At 47.2% G+C, this 17,626-nt stretch overlaps 1 protein-coding gene across 1 annotated transcript; it reads right to left on the bottom strand.

The window, feature by feature from the left end:
• Positions 1-5,857: 5,857 nt before the first annotated feature.
• ITM2A (integral membrane protein 2A) lies at positions 5,858-15,398 on the bottom strand. Its single transcript, XM_014888098.2, has 6 exons — positions 15,295-15,398; positions 11,677-11,808; positions 11,274-11,462; positions 10,140-10,250; positions 8,952-9,102; positions 5,858-6,942 (listed from the first exon to the last, which is right to left on the bottom strand). The coding sequence occupies exons 1-6, from the start codon at positions 15,376-15,378 to the stop codon at positions 6,854-6,856; spliced, it is 756 nt and encodes a 251-aa protein (XP_014743584.1). The 5' UTR covers positions 15,379-15,398; the 3' UTR covers positions 5,858-6,853.
• Positions 15,399-17,626: the final 2,228 nt, after the last annotated feature.

The following is a 17,626-nucleotide window of genomic DNA, read 5'->3' as shown; positions in this document are numbered from 1 at the left end:
AACCCCGAATTTAGGGAAGAAAATGAAAAGTCAGGATGAGCACAGTGATGTGACTGAGTGCCATAAGGAATTGGGAGAATGAGCCACTCTCTTAACTCATGCTCCATTTTCTCAGGGGCACAACAGAGCTGTGAAAAGGGAATATCTTGGTGAGGCTCCAGCTCATGGAAGGACATGGCTTTTACCACCCACAACGTCCAACTTCACCTCCCCACTTGTACTCCCACGAGTCCAAAGGGAAAAAACCCCGTATTTTAAAGGATTTAATCCACCCAAGCTCTCGTTTTGGCTGAGTCGTTTCCCTCATGTGCTGTCAGATCACCAGTCCTGTGACCAGTGCCGTTATCTGGGACAAATCCACAGTCACAGGACACTGGGTATTTAAGGGCAGGGTAACTCCATGTGGTCACACAAATGTCTGCACAGCTGTAGAGAAAGTTCCCAGGAGACCCGAGTGAAACAGAAGCTGAAGCAGAGAGTTGTGAGGTTCTGTTTGAATGAGAAGTTTCTTATTTAAGTGAATCAACACAAACCATCAAAGCCCACAGCCCAGCCTGTTCCTGCTGCTTAACAGCCTAAAACTCCTAAAGCATCACCATCCCAAACCCAAAAGGAACAGCAGCACTGCCCATTTTGGTGTTGTGCTGCTCCTTGAGTTCTTTCACTCAAAATTTTTCCCTCTGGGCTCGTCTGCCCCAGCCCAAGAGTCTCAAATGGGATTTTAAACCCCTGGTGAGATCTGATTCAAACCATCACCATAGATCCCAGCTCTGCAGAGAGGACACATCTTGACTTCAAGCACTAGAGGGTTTTGGTTGTTTTTTTCAAAGAAAATATAAATGAAAACACAAAAAACAAGAAAATCAAATTACATGGAGAAAGCATAATGAAGGTTTTGAGAAACAACAAATATTGGGATGTATGGGTCTGCAAAAGGTTAAATGCACGTGATATCCAATATAGCTGCAAATGGGATATTTATTGGAGAAATTCAAAGTGTTTCTGGTCTAAGAGCCTGGTCTAGTGGGACATGAACTGGCAGGGGGCTGGAACTCGATGGGCTTGAAGGTTCCTTCCAGCCCAAACCATTCTGGGATTCTAAAGGCTGTGAAGATCTGGAGCTCACTTTTCCCTCAGACAGCCACAAATTTGGTTTTCACTCAATCAAGGGAAAACCTGGGGCTTGAGAAAGGGGGATCCAGGGGGAAACCAGGGCCTGAGAAATGCCCCAGCAGCAGCAATCCTGGGCAAACTGTGCTCAGCACCTCCACCAGAGCAGCCTCAGCATGGCAAACCCTTGGAGATGGGTGGGAAGAGGAGGAGGAGGAGGAGGAAGGCTTTGGAGCATCCTGCAGGGATGCAGCAGTGCCCCTGGGGCAGTGAGGGGAGCAGGAGGGTTCCTCCCCAGGGGAGGCAGGTGATGGTGAGGCAGAGCTGGATCTGATAAGCACGGAGCTGTTCCTGTCCCCCCGGGGCTGTTCACGGGCGGGGAGCAGCGGCAGCGCCGCTCACCACGGAAGTGTCGGCCCTGGGGTGTGTGAAAGTCTCATCCTCCCGCCAGTTTGGGGTTTTTTTTGGTCATGAGATGAGGAGGCAAAGCTGTAACTGCTTCCAGCTTCAGGCTGGGTGACAACACACACTGCTGCATCTGAAGTGGGGCTTCTACATCACTCTTATTTAAAAAAAAAAAAAAAAAAAAGAGTGTTAATTAGTGCAAAGGGCTGAGAACATGAGATGACAAAAGCTACGACCAGCAAGGGCAGAGAATCTGAAGGAATGAATTATTCATCATCAAATGATCACTGAGATCATCACCCCACAGGACCAAACACCCTCCACAGCCCTTCCATCCCAAGGGAATCGGGGGCATCAGGTGGAAGATGCAGCATTATCCATAGAACCATGCAATGCCTTGGGTGGGAAGGGATTTTTAAGGTGATCTCATTCCACTCCCCGCCACGGACAGGGACACCTTCCACCAGCCCAGGATGCTCCAAGCTCCATCCAACCTGGCCCTGGACATTTCCAGGGATCCAGGGGCAGCCACAGCTTCTCTGGGCACCCTGTGCCATGGCCTGCCCACCCCCACAGGGAAGGATTTGTTCCCAATATCCCATCTAAACCTCCTCCATCCTGATGAATCCATTCCTGATGAATCCCACATGCTGACACTCTCATTCCAGGATAAAAGCACTGGGTTCAACACCAACAAGGGATTAGGTCTGTGGGAAGGAAGTTCCTTGTTCCAGAATCAAGTGTCCACCCATGGATTTAAACCCACAACAGCTCCAAACATCAACAAGCCCTAAAATGGAGCAGCTCAGGAGAACCCAGAAAATTTTGTAAAGCACAAAATACCATCCACACTGAGAGTAAGTCTGCAGACAAGAAATTCACTCTCACATCTGTTAAGGTGGAATTCGGGGCTGTCCCAGCACAAAAAGAGAAAAAATACATTCAAGTAAACAGAATAGTTGAACGGTAAGAATTAATTTCCTTGGGAGGTGGAGTGGTAGGTGGAGAGCCTCTAATTACTCTCAAGACAGGAAATACACCCATCCTATTGCCTAGGTAATATCACAAATATATACTCATAATGAAGAAATAATGTTAATGCAATAATGTTACTGCAATTATCCGTATTGTAATTATTTTGGTGGCAGCCTGGAAGCTTCAATCAGTGCTGGCATTTGGGCTCAGTGCCACAGCTGGCAGCAGAGCCATCCCCCACCCGGCCTGGAATTAGGACAGGCAAAGCAGCTTTAATCCTTCCAAGCCTGACCTAGAGCTCAGCCCTCCCAGGGGGATAATTCAGCCACAGAGTGGAGGTTTTGGGGGCTGCACCCCATTTCTCTGGTCCTACACAGCCCTGCTGTGACCCCACCTGCAGTGCTGGGGTCCCCAACATCAGAAGGACGTGGAGCTGTTGGAATGAACCCAGAGGAGGCCAAGTTGTTAAAAGGCTGCAGCACCTCCCATGTGGAGACAGGCTGGGACAGCTGGGGCTGTTCTGCCTGGAGAAGGTTCTGGAAGAAGAGACCTTCCAGTGTCTGAAGGGGCTACAAGGAGGCTGGAGAGGGAATGTCCATCAGGAAGTACAGTGACAGGACAAGGGGGATTGGGTTCACACCGAAAGATGGGAAATTTGGATATACAGAAGAAATGTTCTACTGGCACAGGGTGCCCAGAGAAGCTGTGGCTGCCTCATCCCTGGAAGTGTCCAAGGCCAGGTTGGACAGGACCTGGGGTAGTGGAAGGTGTCCCTGCCCATGGGAGGAGATGGAATGGGATGAGTTTCAAGGTCCTTTCCAACCCAAACATCTTGGGATTCTGGGACATGAGTTCTCTTCAGGTCCAGGGTGCTCAGTGCTGAGATTTCAACCATCACTCACCCCAGACTCTGCTGAGCACAGCTGGATTTGGGGGAGTTTTCCAAGAACTAACAAAGCCCAGACCCAGCAGGTTCATTGTCCCCCAGCACAGAGGCTGGGAGTGCTGCTGAGCGTGGGAGGTGACAATTTCTCACTGCCACATCGAGCTGTTCTGCAACGGGCCCTGCACAGAGCTGAGCTTACTGCCAGAAAAGCCTGGTTTAGACAAGCAGTTTATCAAGTCTGAGGTGCACTGAGGCCTCAGGGTGGCTTTCAGAGGTCTCCACACTATCCCTATTTTTCCTCCTCCAGATCTTCATCTCAAGATATTTATATATGCAAAGAAGTTCAATTTTTATAGATTTTTATGAACAGTAAACCTGGAGGAGATTAAAGTTCTAATTTAGACCATTACATACTCTAATGGAAGAGTCTGTCACCACAGCCACCCACACCTCAGCAGTGACACAGAGCAGCAAGTTCTGCAGAGGGCAACAGCATCTCCTCTGAGAACCAAAATCAACTGTGTTCTTCATAACTACTTCTCACATGTTTTTCTGATTAAAAAAAACCCCAAACGAACTCACATGTAATGCTGGAAGAGGAAATATCCAAAGAGATTCATTGCCAGCTTCACATTAATAAAGGCATTTAAAATTTACATCTAATTTTGAATTTATAGGGTCAGAAAATGAAACTGCCAGGTCCCCCAAGGAAGCAGCTCAAAGTCTCTGCAGAGATCTTGCTGATTGTCCCGTGCCCACAGGATGCTTTTGCAGTAAACACAGATGTAAATGAAGCTCTTACAGTAATTGAGTTTGCATTCATCCCAGCAGTGTCACCCCCTCAGTCACCACACCCATGGCTGTAGTACAGTTCTCAGGTTTAAACAAGGTTTTACAAGCTTAGTTCTGTTATAAAAACATTCCTGACTATAGAGAAAAACTAAGCGAAGACACTGAGCACCAGCTGGATGAAGCTTTGATCAAACCATTTCTCAGTTTCGTTTTGGTAAAATAGCTGAAACGCTGTCTGTAGGGTGAATACACCAAGTTTTTACCAGTTACACACACTTTACACCCAAATGTTTGCTGCCTGTGCCATCTGCTGGTGCAAAGGACTCCTCCACCTCGTGCTCCTTCCTGCTTCTACAGCCCAGCTGAACAGAGGAGCTGCTCAAAGACAAACACAGCATTAGAAGATCCCTGGAACACCTTAAAATTCCAGTATTTTGGCTTGGACACCCAGCCCCAGCCTAAAACATTTAGGGATAGATCACAAGGCCAGCAGAGCACACCTGGGACCAAACCCAGCTCCCTGCTCACCTCAGAGCAGGTGAGAACAATCTGTTCCTCCTGTCCCTGGCTCCCTGCCTGGAATATCCAATAACATCTTTAAGAACTGACTTCACTGCGTTCCAAAGGTACAGAAAGTGTTCCAGCCTCGGTGGAAGCAGGTCCAGCATTCCTGGCTGGAGGTGCATCCACTGCATGGACACTGAGCTGGAAAGAACAATTCCTGCGTTTTATTTTCTGTAAAATCAGACCTCAATGCTACAAATTTCTTGCTCTCCACAACCAACACATCTCCAAGTCCTTCCACTCAAGGCTTCCAAAAGAATCCATCCTGGTTATCCCCACAGCCAGTCCAGAGGAGCAAGAAATCACCTCTTGTCCAAGGACACAAAAAAAAAGGAGGAAAAGCTTCCCAGCACAGCTGCTTCTCCCAGTAACAGCTGTGAGTGAAGGGGACCTGGCTCACAGTGACAGGAAGTGGAGCTTTCTACAGCATTTTATTTCACTATATACTTCAAAACTACACACTCTATTTTAGAACCAAAGCTCTGGTTTTGGGACACATCCTTGGGGAAAGAGCTGGGTTAGTTTCTGTACTAAAATTCTTGTGTTCTCCTTTCTCGTGCAGTTTCCTGAGCAATGACAGAGCAGCAACTCCTACAGGCTCCTCTCCCTCCCCTTCTCTGCAGAAATCCTGTTTTCCTTCCAGCTGCACAAACCCAGGCACTCTCCAGGACAGCCACAAGGGTTCAGCACCACTTCAGCTCTGAGCCCCGGCACTTTCAGGGCCGGACACTCTTGTCTGAGCTTCCAGCAAAGCTCAGGGCCAGAGCTGAGGGTTCATTAACCTCTGTACAGCCCCTCATTAACACCCAGGGACAGGCAAACCTTCAATCACAGCCTCATCACCAGCAATATTCAAATGAATTGTAAACACACCCTGCCCTGGCAGTGAGCACCCCCAGAGCTGCCCCTGGGGGATCCTGTTTGGAGAGAGCTGCCTGCTCTTCCCTCTGTTCCTCGAGCTTCTCTGGCACCACAAAGCATTTCCACAGCAGCAGGAAGAGGAAATTCAGCTTCACAAGCTCAAAAATAAGTAAGAGGAGTAAGAGAAGAGCAATGCACACTGGCCCAGGCCCACAGCATCACCTCCCTCACCTCTGAGCACCAAACACAACACAAACACCAAAGTTTTAGAGAAACATTTATTATAGGGTTGCAGAATTTATGCCAATATAAAGTCCCTTAATAAAACTCTTGAGTTTATCAACTGCAGGACACTAACTCTTCATTCTCTTTAGACTGCAGCTTTCCAATAAAAGGGAACAATGCTCTGACTGCAGCAGTAACTCTACTTGCTCATAAAAAGTTGATCTAAAAAGTTTTATATAAGCCCAAGTAGTTTAAGTTTACAACTACAGTCACGTTCACAAGTGAGCTATACCAGAACAGACCCTGGAAATAGGAAGTTACAGGATAAATCAAATCATAACCAAAAATATTGACAAGCTTCAAGAGCAACTCTATCAGAATCTAACAACTAAATGCCACAAAACCAAACTAAGGGAGAAAAACTCAACATAAGCTTAGGGAAGGTTCCAAATATACATACGAATTCAATACAGTAATTGCACAAAAGGAAACAGAGTAGTGTTAAAGGTTTCTGATCACTGAGCTTCGATTTTACATGCTGCACACATGGTCGTTAAAATAAACCTTTAATGAGCCAGATCAGGAAGGTTTTTGAGCCAGGATACGGAGTGCAGAGCTATTCTACAGAACTACACAAGATGTGCAAACCACAGATTATTAATATTAATCATTCTGTGAAAGTTAAGGTGAACATAACTGGTTCCAGCCAAGGAACTGGTTAACATTTTTTTATATATATATATTTTTCTGCCATTCCCAGATTACACTAAATCAAACACATTCAACAGATAAACTGATATTAGCCTTCTAAAAAAAAAAACCTTACTCAAATTTAAGTTTTACATGAGACAACTAAAAAGTTATACCAAGGATCAACAAAAGCTGAAATGGTGACTTTGTCTTCTGAAATACAAGCAATACACAGAAAATGCATAAGGCTTTTGATTATCACTGCACGGTTTAATTGCAGAAGTCGATGTCTAATGCTGACTTCTCCAAGAAGGTGTGGCCTGGTCACCTCCCATCTGTCACCTTTCACTGCTGACAGATCTTTGTCTCAACCACGAAGGAGTTTTCGAAGTGTCTGATTGAGTGACAGTTCTCTGCTGCCCGTTTCTGCACACCTGGGGATGAGAGAGGACAAGAGGCTGAGTGAAGGGATCCAGAGCCCAGAGCAAGCATTGCCAGCCTTCCATCACTGCAACACACAATCCTTCAGTGCATGGTGTTTCTCCAGCCAGGAATTGTCACCAGAGCCTGCTCTGGGGGTCTTTTCCATCCCAAACCCCTCACCCAGTGTGCACTTGCACAGGGTATGCTTTGCAGAGCTCTTTACCTTGGGAGGATTTACCTCACTCTGGTTTTTCCTAACACTATTAAAGTGATTTTCTCTATTTTGGGACATGTCAGCACTGGGTCTGACCCAGGCAGTTTGCCTGTATCAGCTGTGGCTCAGTAAGAGACAGGATCATAGCAGTCCTACCATCAAAGGGCTGCTCTCCTCAATCACTTCCATTTGCAATAATCCAGAAGGATTTAGTTTGTTTAATAAGCAGAGAATTGTTCAGATCAAGCAAGAGAAGCATGAGCTCTTAACCCAACCCCAGCAGGGCAGTGCTTTGGTTTATGAACACCTAAAATCCAGCCTGTCTTTCACTTCCAAGGAATCAGGATGGAGGTGAAGTTTCCAGAGCCCACATAACAGCATGACCTGGGTTTCTCCCACACCTCCAGGGAATTGACACAGCACCTGAGGTCAGTTTGATCTAACACATGAACACACAAACTCCACAAAAGCTGAGAGCCAAGGCAGCACTGGCTAAATGAGAATAAATGAAAAGACTCTTCCAGAAAAGTTCTAGGAGTTTATCCATTGCAGTCTTGTTTCTGTGACATGGCTCATACACTGTGTGCTAGAAATGAGATGGGCAAGGCAAGACTTGCCCCTGAACAATTTTCTCCTCAGTTTGATCAGATTTCCCACCCTCTCCCCTCCACAGGGAAACAAGGAGAGTTACAGCACAGCAGCTGTACCAGGAAACATTTTCCATTTACCAGAATCCTTTTGTGTAAGCTCTCTGCAGGAATCTTTTACTCTGCAGCAAAGATGTCAACACCATGTTAGAGCAGGATGATTTCAGGGAACATTATATAGACAGCCCTGTGAAGAGTGTTTATGGACACAGAAACTGTCAATTTAGCCTTGTTCCCAAAAATCATTCTCATAACAGCTCAGTCACAAGCCTCAGCCTCCCATGAGGGCAGCATTTAGTGCTCCTTCATGTGCCCTACACAGAACCCCTGTGCTGCTCCCCCAGAGGGAGCCTTGCTTCCATCCACAACAGGATGTTGTGTGCAGCAAGCAGCAGATGTGGCTCCTGATGCTGCAACTGGGCTGAGGAAACTCTTGCCTAAGAGCTTGGCAGCCAAACCAGAGCACACAGTCCTGACAAACCAAACATTTGCATTCTGAAAGGCTCTAACTGACAAAAGGTTAGCTCACTGTGTTTGGTGGGAGCAGCAAATGTGAAATGCTTTGAGTTGCCCCCCAGGCCTCATCCCAGTAGGTCAGAGCACAGACACCTCAGCTTAGTCCCTGTCAGAGGGTGGCAGGAGCACACAGGCAATAAGGAACCAGAGCTCAGCAGTTCCTCTGAAGTGTTCTTCCTCTTTCAGAGAGGAAGTCTGGGATGTCCGGAGCTCACTGTTCAATTACTTGTTTGTCAGAGCAAGTAAAGCAGAAGAAAATGTTTTTATTTGGTGCTCCTGTAACGCTGCATTAGACAGGAAAGGGACAGAATAAGCTGTGCCTACAGAGATTATATGGATGGATTATATGAATATTGGGGTCAAACTAACTTTTAACTCCAACCAAAAACTGGAACAGAAACATATTTAAATGTGGTTTGGGAATGTAACCTGTAATTGTGTAACTGAAACTTTCTCAGCATGTTCAAATGACACTTCACACTCAGATATGAAAGTAGGAGAAATACCCAGCAGGGCCAGGAACAGCCTCAACTTCTCCTGAACACTCCAATGCCCCAGATTAAAAACTCCTCAGATTTAAATATTTACCCCTTCCCTAGTTAAACAACACATTTGCTTTTTCTTTTTCCTGAGGAGAACTCACCCATGATTTGGTCTCTGCGCTGAAGCCTGAAGGTCTCTTTTCCCACACAGAGCTGGTAGATGAAGATGCCCAGATCAGACACGTTGTCAATCTCCTCTGTGACCACCATCTCCTCACGCACCAGGTACGTCTGGGGCAGGTAAGAGCCAGTCTAGAAGACACAAAGCCTGAAGGTACAGACTGCTGCTAGCAGCAGAATTCAGCTTTGCTGATTTTTAATACCAAGATACACTGAGCTCAAGCAGTCTCATAGCAGGGAAGTTCAAAACTGACAGAAGCCGTTTCAAACAGCTGTAGTTACATCCAAACAAAGCACAATTAACCTCACGTGAAGCAAATGTAAATAGAACCTGGTCAGGTTTATCTGTACACAAAGTCTGCAGCTAAAAGAGAAACAAAATATTGTGAAAGACCCTAGGTTTGAGACAGTGTATTTCTAATTTTAAAAAGGCAAGGCAATCTACAAAAGGCTTCACCAGATGCTGCAGGCACTACTGAAACAGCTTTCTATTCCCCAACTCCCAAAACCAGGGGCAGAGACATACACATAGAGCTTGTCTTCATGGAGCTAAAAAAAGAATGAAACAAGCTAAACTAGACCAGTGGCTTCTAGAACCAGGTGTAAGAGAGCCAATGATTTTAAAAAAAAAATCCGTTTGACACATGATAGCCAAGTATTGCATTTAACTGGGAAGCAGCAGCAAGCTCTAGTGACTTGACCCATAAATCATCTTGGAAAAACACCAGTTTTAGTCACTGAAGAGTCAAATGCTTGTGGTGATCTCATAACTGCAGTGCCAATAACTGGGGAACAAGTTCACATTGTTCTTTTCGGCAAAACCCTCACGGGGCGAGCGAGCTTGCCCAGAGTAACTCTCAGGTTTAGGCTTTCAATGATATTTGGAGCTTTATCAAATTCCTTTCTAACAGCTAAATTTAACCTTATCTGCTGGTTGCTTTCAGCTCTCATAAAGCCAGGTATTAATAAGAGCATTAGGCATGAATCTACTCAACATAATATACACTGACAGCTGGCCTTAACTTCAGTGCAGTGACTGAGCCAGGGGATTATGGACTTTGATGGAGGGAGGACTGTTCTAGCAAGGGCCTGGAGTTCAGGAGCAGCACCCAGCACTCTTAGCAAAAGGCAGGCTGTCAGCAGAACCCAGCAGCAGAGCTCCCACATACCGCCAGCTTGGCAAAGAGATCCATCAGATTCCTTGGAGGCATGACTATGGAAGTGTTCAGCGGGATCACGTAGCAGTTCCCCAGCTGCAGGTCGAGATACGCCGTCAAAAGCTGTTTTAGAAACAAGTTTTCAATTAGTCAGGAGCCCTTTGATTAGGAGAACACAATTCCACCAGGAGCAAGGCAAGCTAAAAAAGCTGGTCATCACCCACAGCTACTATAAAAGTGATGCATTCAGGAACTGCCCAGTGTAAGAACTGAACTGTTACCACTTTGGCAAACCGAGTGGTCACAGCCATAAAAAACTTTCCTAGATAAGTGAAAGCTGAATACAAAAGCAGCTTCTGCCATAATTGTAAAGGAGTACAGTTTGTACTCACACAGAGGAAGTATTTGGGAGTATGATCTCATTACTGAAAAGGTCTAATTAAGCACAGTGCAAACAAAAGGTATCCAGCTGCTGACAAACAATGATTCCCTTTAAATAGTTCTTCAGGAAAAGTGTTAGTCCCTACAAAAATCTCATCAAGCATTGCCACTGAGCACAAGGACTGCAGCAACTTGAATTATCTGTTTATTCTATCTGTATTGCCAAGGCTGGATTTACAACCAACCTCCAAGAGCTTTCACAGCTGACTGAGGATAAATGTTAACACTATCAACACAACTTTGATAAAAAAGTCAAATGAAAGCCACCCTCTCCTCTCTGCCTTACAGAAACTCCATGCAACTACCACAGCACTGTTATGTTCTAGGTTTCAGCTGCCTGAAGTGATTTTTCAATGTCCTTTTCCTTGTTTGCAATCCTACATTTTGCTGAGTCCTCAGTCCCTTAACTGACATTTATGATGTTCTCTATTTACAAGGGATTCTTGATCCAACAGCAAGTGGCACTCGCAGATATCCCATGAGAAACAACAAAGTTGCACAGCACTGAGGGGCATTTTTCTGGGAAACAGCTCAGAGCTGCTGCCCACAGTGACCGTACCACCAGCACAGAGTTAATCCCACTGCTGCAGAGCTCACGGGGTCAGCTGTGCCACGCTTAAACCCAAGGAGCAGGCAGCGAGCTTTAAAGGCCTGGAGGCAATCCCAGAGCTGTGCAGCGCCCCCGGCAGCGACAGTGACACTGACCCTGTCGAAGTCGTGCACGATGGCGGCGGGGTCGCTGTCGGAGAACTTGGGCACGGGCACGTCGATGATGGCGATGTTGTCGTCCTCGCGGATGTCGGCCTCCTCGGCGATGGGCAGGAAGTACGGCTCCACGGCGCGCTCCCGGGCCTCGTTCTCAAAGTAGCACATCTCCCCACGGTACACCTTGTGCTGGGACACCAGCAAGGACAGGTAACGCACGGATCAGCTTCAGCACTGCACTTGTGTCTGCTGACACTGAGCACAGCTCTGTCACATCCTAACGACACACAGTTGTCATGCCCTCATCAGCTTTCTTTCCCCTCCACCTTTCCAGTCTAGTGATAATCCATTTCTACTTTTTTTAACCAATGCTGTTTAAATAAAAAGAGAACTCTCAGATTACCTTTGGCATGAAGTACTTGTAGATGCAGGCTCCACCCACAACAACTCCTGCCAAGATGAACGCCAGGCCCAGCAGAGTCAAGAGACATCTTCCAGATGAGTTTTCACCCCTGTGTGTGGCAACTTCTGGGTCCTTTAAATAAAGAAGGGGAGAACTGAGAAAGGGTAGCTGCTCTGCATTTAAAGTGAGTTGTTATCAACTGTTTCACTTTGATGCAGCATCTCCTACTTCTTCTACGTGTGGGAATTACAAGTCAGCATCATAAAATAAAATACTCACATGAAAGGTTGCTGCATCAGATTAAGATCAGTTTTCAAACAGTACCAAGAATACTTTCTGAGTTAGAGGATGTTTTCTAGACAAACCTTTGACCAGAAACTATTTGAGATGTACAAAACTTAAATAACTGTAACAAAAGGTCCTGTACTACAAAAAGCAGGATTTGTAGATCAAGGTCATTAAAGGCACACAGTGTCTTCAGGCCTCCTCCCCTCCTCCTCTCGCTGTCACGTGCATCAACATCACTTTTCCTCCCAAAGCTGGATTAACAGAAGCCAAGATGCAACTTTGTCTCTTGGCTGGGGAACAGACAACTGACACGAGTCACCAGGTTTTGGAACTTTTAATATGCACAAGCAAAGTCCATTATGAAAGAAAATGACTCGTCAGCTTAAACACAGCTTCCAATTAAACCAAATAAAGCCAAGTCCCTGTGGCATATCCTACCCTGCAGCCTCAAAATAACGTTTCTCCTACCCAAATCCCAGGAAGTTTTGTTTCTAACAGCCTGAAACTTTTCTCTTTAGCTCAGCAGCTTGTTTTCCCCCACCCAATGTTCTCTCAAAGATGACAGCACCCAGAGGAAAGCATTCTCAGGTGGTGGTGAATTGTGCAATCCTCACTGCAAAGGCAGAGGTGGTGTCTGAAAGGAAAGTTTAACCTCCCAGAGTTCCTGCAGCACCTTCCCAGCTGCAAGCCAAGTGAAGAGAACAGCCAAAGTGCTGTCAAATGCCAAACAATCAGAAGAGACATTCCCTCCTGGAATCACACACTGGGCTTGAGTCTTTAAAAGGAAAAAACAAAACACAAAAACAACCACCAAACTCAAAATGTTTAGATAACCCCCTATATTTGGTCAAGAATGTCCCTTTAATGATTCCTGACTCCAGGACTTAATAGCTTGCTTTCAAGATGTGCTCTTTGTCCCAGTCAGGAAGGAAGAAAATTGGATTTCACAGTAAAAGATCTTTTCCTTTGAGGTGTTCCCAGAATCAGTGGCTGGGCTGGGCACAGCAGCTTCCATGGCCTTTCTTTATTTGGGTCCTGCAGAACACAACACATTTAGTGACCTGTGCTCCCAACAAACGCCAGCATTATCACCAGGGCTGCAATATTTCCATGCTCAGCAAGATGCAGCAGCATAAAAGTCAAAGGCATCAGTTATGCAAGTGCTGAAACAAACCCCAAGCTGTTTTGTGAAAGTCAATACTCCCACATTCCACTCGCGCATCCTCCAAACACAGAAATGTTGGTTCAGCAGGACACAAGCTGCTACAATTGGCATGTGAAGCATTTGTTAAAAAAGAAACAAACTCCAAAAACAAAGCCAAACCCCGAGTTCAAGTCAGAGTGATGCCACATTTCTATGGCACTGTGTGAGAATCACCTTTCAGGGTTAAGCAGCTGTAAGATGGAGATTAATTCTGTTCTCTCCACGTTCTCCCCCCTTCACCTCCACCTCGGAGCACCTTACTCATCCAGCCTGTCCCTACTTGAACACACCAGTCTGCACCAGTTTTGGCACTGCAGCCATCCCAGTGCAGGGGTGATGTCGACATCTAATTAGCTACACTTGCACTACACCTATTTCAAACAAAGCAAAGGTACTTGAGCATATTAAGCAGCAATGTGGGCAGCTGAACCTGCGAGGGAAGAGTTGACAGAGCTGCTAAGAGAACACAATAGCAAGATTTTGTTCGAACAGGTTACAAAACCTCTGCGCAAAAGTAACAGGTAAAAGGCATCAAAAACTTACAAAGGAAATGCAATTGTAAGCTTGTAACAAGCAAAGCAAACGAGGAATAAGAGACAAGAAGAAAAATCACTTGTTTTAACATTGCTGACAACCCCAAAGAACCTGCAGGGAGAATATTCTGCAAACTCAAGGATTCTGTGCGGATACTCCAGGGGACTTTTATTGTGCTGTTTCAGCCAACATTAACCTTTAAGCTTGTTTGCTCTGCACAAATATTCCAACTAAAAAAGACATTAACAACCACTCCAACAAGTTTGTCTTGGAGTAAAATTATGAACTTGATGTTTACACGCAACTCCAAGCCCTGAAGTCAAGAGTGAAGAGTTGTTAAAATCCCACGTATGTGCGTGCAAACACAGAATATTCCAAACTGAGAGGAGCAGCTCTCATGAGAACAGAAAAAGGGGTGTGTTTCTTAGAACTATTCGAGTCAGAGCTTTCACAGTACGGGGCTAGTAAATATATGTATAAACAGCTGTCTCAGATGTAGCTGAGGAGTTTGTCCTACAAGAAACTGGCCAGGCTAATGACATCTTCAAATTTTAAACCCTTTATCTACCTTGTTTTCCTACTTTTCTCCTTTTGATCCTGTAATTGAGTGCTACTGTATTAAATGTGCACACATCAAACTGACAGCTCAGAAGAGTGCACTGAGCAGGAAAATCACTCTGCATCCCTTCTCCTTGCAAAGGAAGGCTATTTCAGGTGAGGCTGTGTAGGCTGGTAGGGAAGCTGCTTTCCTGATTACAGCTTAGAAGGGGGGGAAAAAAAAAAAGACAAAACAGAACTAGATCCAACTCCACAAGTTTAATTGTTTTTAAAATTTTCTTACTTTCCGATTGCAAATAAACTCAGCCCATGCCATCTTCCCCATCTAGAGCCACTTATGTATTTACCTACAGGCTGAGCTCCTTCATCTGCCTAAAACGCGAGACACCTTCAAAACAAATTTCCCACAAACTGGGAAAGTTCCACTCAAGCCAGCGACGCGCAGCTCGCTAGGAAGGAAGAGCCAACCACAGGGTGCTCGCCAGGGTTTCTATTTAAAACCCTTTATGGCAGGTTTCTTAATTTAAGCGCGACACCGACGCCTCACCGCAGCTGCCGGGAGGCTCCGAGCGCCGCCGGGAGCGGAAGACGAGCCTGAGCCCGCTTTGTTTGCCTGGGAGGCGCCGGGAGCGCTGCCCGCGCCGGGGGGGGCTCTCGCTGCGCTTCCCAGGGCCGAGCTGGGAGCTTTAAAGGGCCGTCAGGAAACGCGGCGCTGGCACGGGCCCAGCTCCACATAAACACCCGGTGCCGGCGCTGGCCCGGGGGTGTCAAGGGATATCGCACCGCGATAGGGCTGCGACAGGGACAGAACCGCAGCACCAGGGCCCCGCGGCCCCTCACGGCTGAGGGGAGCCGGTCCCTGAGCCCCCGGCAGGTCGCGGCGGAGCGGCCGCCACACGAGCGAGAGCCCCGCGGCCGCCGCCGCCTCCCCCGGCCGCGAGAAAATGGCGGCGGCTCCGTCTCCTGGCGCCCCCCCTCACACCGCCCCGCTCCTCCCGCCGCCGCCGCCGGCCGGGACACCCCTGTGCCCGCACCTTGTCGGCCACCAGCGCCTCGGCCGCCTCCTTTTTGGGCTCATCCTTGAGGGCGAAGGGCGAGTTGAAGGCGATCTTCACCATGGTGCCAGCGCTGCTGCCGCGTCCCGGAGCGGCAGCGGGGACAGCGCGGAAGGCGGGGCGGGGTCTGCGCTGGCCACGCCCCCAGCCCCGCCCCCGCCCCCGGCCCGGAGCGCCCCCTGGCGGCCGCGGCCTCACGCGGCTCAATCCCCCTCAGCCCCGGGAGCGGGGCCCGACATGGAGAGACGGCGTTAGAGCGGCTGGAAAAGCCTCCCAGACCGTCGGGTCCAAACCGGGACCGATCCCCATCTTGTCACCAGCCCGGAGCACTGAGAGCCACCTCCAGTCCTTCCTTGGGCACCCTCAGAGATGAGGAGTCCAAACCTCTCTGGGCAGTTCCAAGGCCTGACCACCCTTTCCATGGGGAAATTCCTGCTGCTGTCCGAGCTGACCTCCCCAGCCCCTCCAGTCCCTGTTCCCTGGGAGCAGAGCCTGACCCGGGGCTGTCCCCTCCTGTCAGGGAGTTGTGCAGAGCCACAAGTTCCCCCTGATCCCCCTTTTCTCCAGGCTGAGCCCCTTTCCCAGCTCCCTCAGCCCCTCCTGGTGCTCCAGCCCCTTCCCAGGCCTGACCACCCTTTCCATGGAGAAATTCCTGCTGGTGTCCAACCTGAGCCCATCCTGGCCCAGCCTGAGGCCGTTCCCTCTCCTCCTGTCCCTGTTCCCTGGGAGCAGAGCCCGACCTGGGGCTGTCCCCTCCTGTCAGGGAGTTGTGCAGAGCCACAAGTTCCCCCTGATCCCCCTTTTCTCCAGGCTGAGCCCCTTTCCCAGCTCCCTCAGCCCCTCCTGGTGCTCCCTGGGCTCCCAGTGCTCTGCCCCTGCCATGGAAATAAATCCTTCCTCATGTTGAGGTGGAACTTCTTGTGGTTTAGTTAATGGCCATTGCTCCTTGTCCTGTCGCTGGCACCACTGAACAGAGCCTGTTCCTCTGGCACCCATGGGAGATATTGGTATGGAGTGATGAGATCCCCTTGCAGTTTTCCCTTCTCCAGACTAACCAAGCCCAGCTCCCGCAGTCTCTCCTCATCAGAGATGCTCCAGACTCCTCATCATCCTCATGGCCTCTGCTGGGCTCTCTCCAGCAGCTCTTTGGCTTTTTTGTCCTCAAGAAACCCAGACCTGGGCGCAGCCCTCCAGAAGGGAGAATGAAACACTTCATGCATGAGGTTGTCTGAAACAATCTGCTCCTTCATATGGATGGAAATCTGTGTCCGTCTCTCTAGAATTTGACTTTACAGCTCTACAAAGAAATCTGGTTTGAATCTGGTGCCCACACCATGGAACCCTCCCTCACAGACAGCTGTAATTAAACAGAGCTGAACACTTATGCAAATATTGCAATAAGTAATTCTCCTAAGTGTAAACAACGTGCAGTGTGTATTCCAGCATTCAAAGCATGTTCCTGTTATTCCACAGATGGAATACACTGTGTTTCCTTTCAAGATCATAGGTTTGATATTGCTGCCTTTCATGTCTGTAAGAATTTTCACTTTGACTTCAGTCAGAGAAGCACAAACTGTTTTATGTCTATTTAGCCTCACTTGGTCTAGTAACAGAAAACACTTTAAGCTCATTTTGCCAAGAAACCTGTGAAAAATCAATTTTCGTATTTCCTAGCTTTACCATGTTGGGAATAAGTCAAGCTCTACTCTCAAAGTCCCTGGAACACAGATTTAGGACAGATTAAGAACTTTCTGTATGGCCAATGCAGTATCTGTATTCTCCAAACTGGCAGTTGATAAATGCTATTAATAATTTTTGGTGTCTTAATCTAATGTAATTACTTCATGCTTAAACAAATTGACTTTGTCTTCCAATTACCAAACACCTTTATTTGAAAAAGAAGACAGAAATAAAACTAGAGTAGAACAGAAATAGACCCCTGTTTTATATCAAGGCCAGCACCTGTACATCCCAGAATAGAAGGGGTTTTTTACATTTGTCTGCACTCAAATTTACAAAACTGGAACTTTCATCAGATTTGTTGCAGATTTTTTTTAAAAAATGTGCCTTTCTGTAGTGTATGTGACAATAATTTATCTTAACATGTTCAAAACTTATTTAAAATGTGCAGTCTGGGGAAAAGTAATTCCAGCATCATCAAACCATTTTACACAGCTGATATTGTCAGTTCAGTCAGCCCCAACTCCTTCCAAACACATCTCTTCCTAAAATAATCTGAGTGTGTTTTGTAAAATACCAGTTTGGGAAGACATAGGAAAACTCAGGTTTTCTTTTTTTCCCCTTCTAGAAA

Source organism: Sturnus vulgaris, chromosome 14 (assembly GCF_052056855.1).
Source record: "Sturnus vulgaris isolate bStuVul1 chromosome 14, bStuVul1.hap1, whole genome shotgun sequence".
Classification (NCBI taxonomy): Eukaryota; Metazoa; Chordata; class Aves; order Passeriformes; family Sturnidae; genus Sturnus; species Sturnus vulgaris.
Note: the sequence above shows the minus strand (reverse complement) of the source record. Positions and strands in the feature narration are given on the sequence as shown.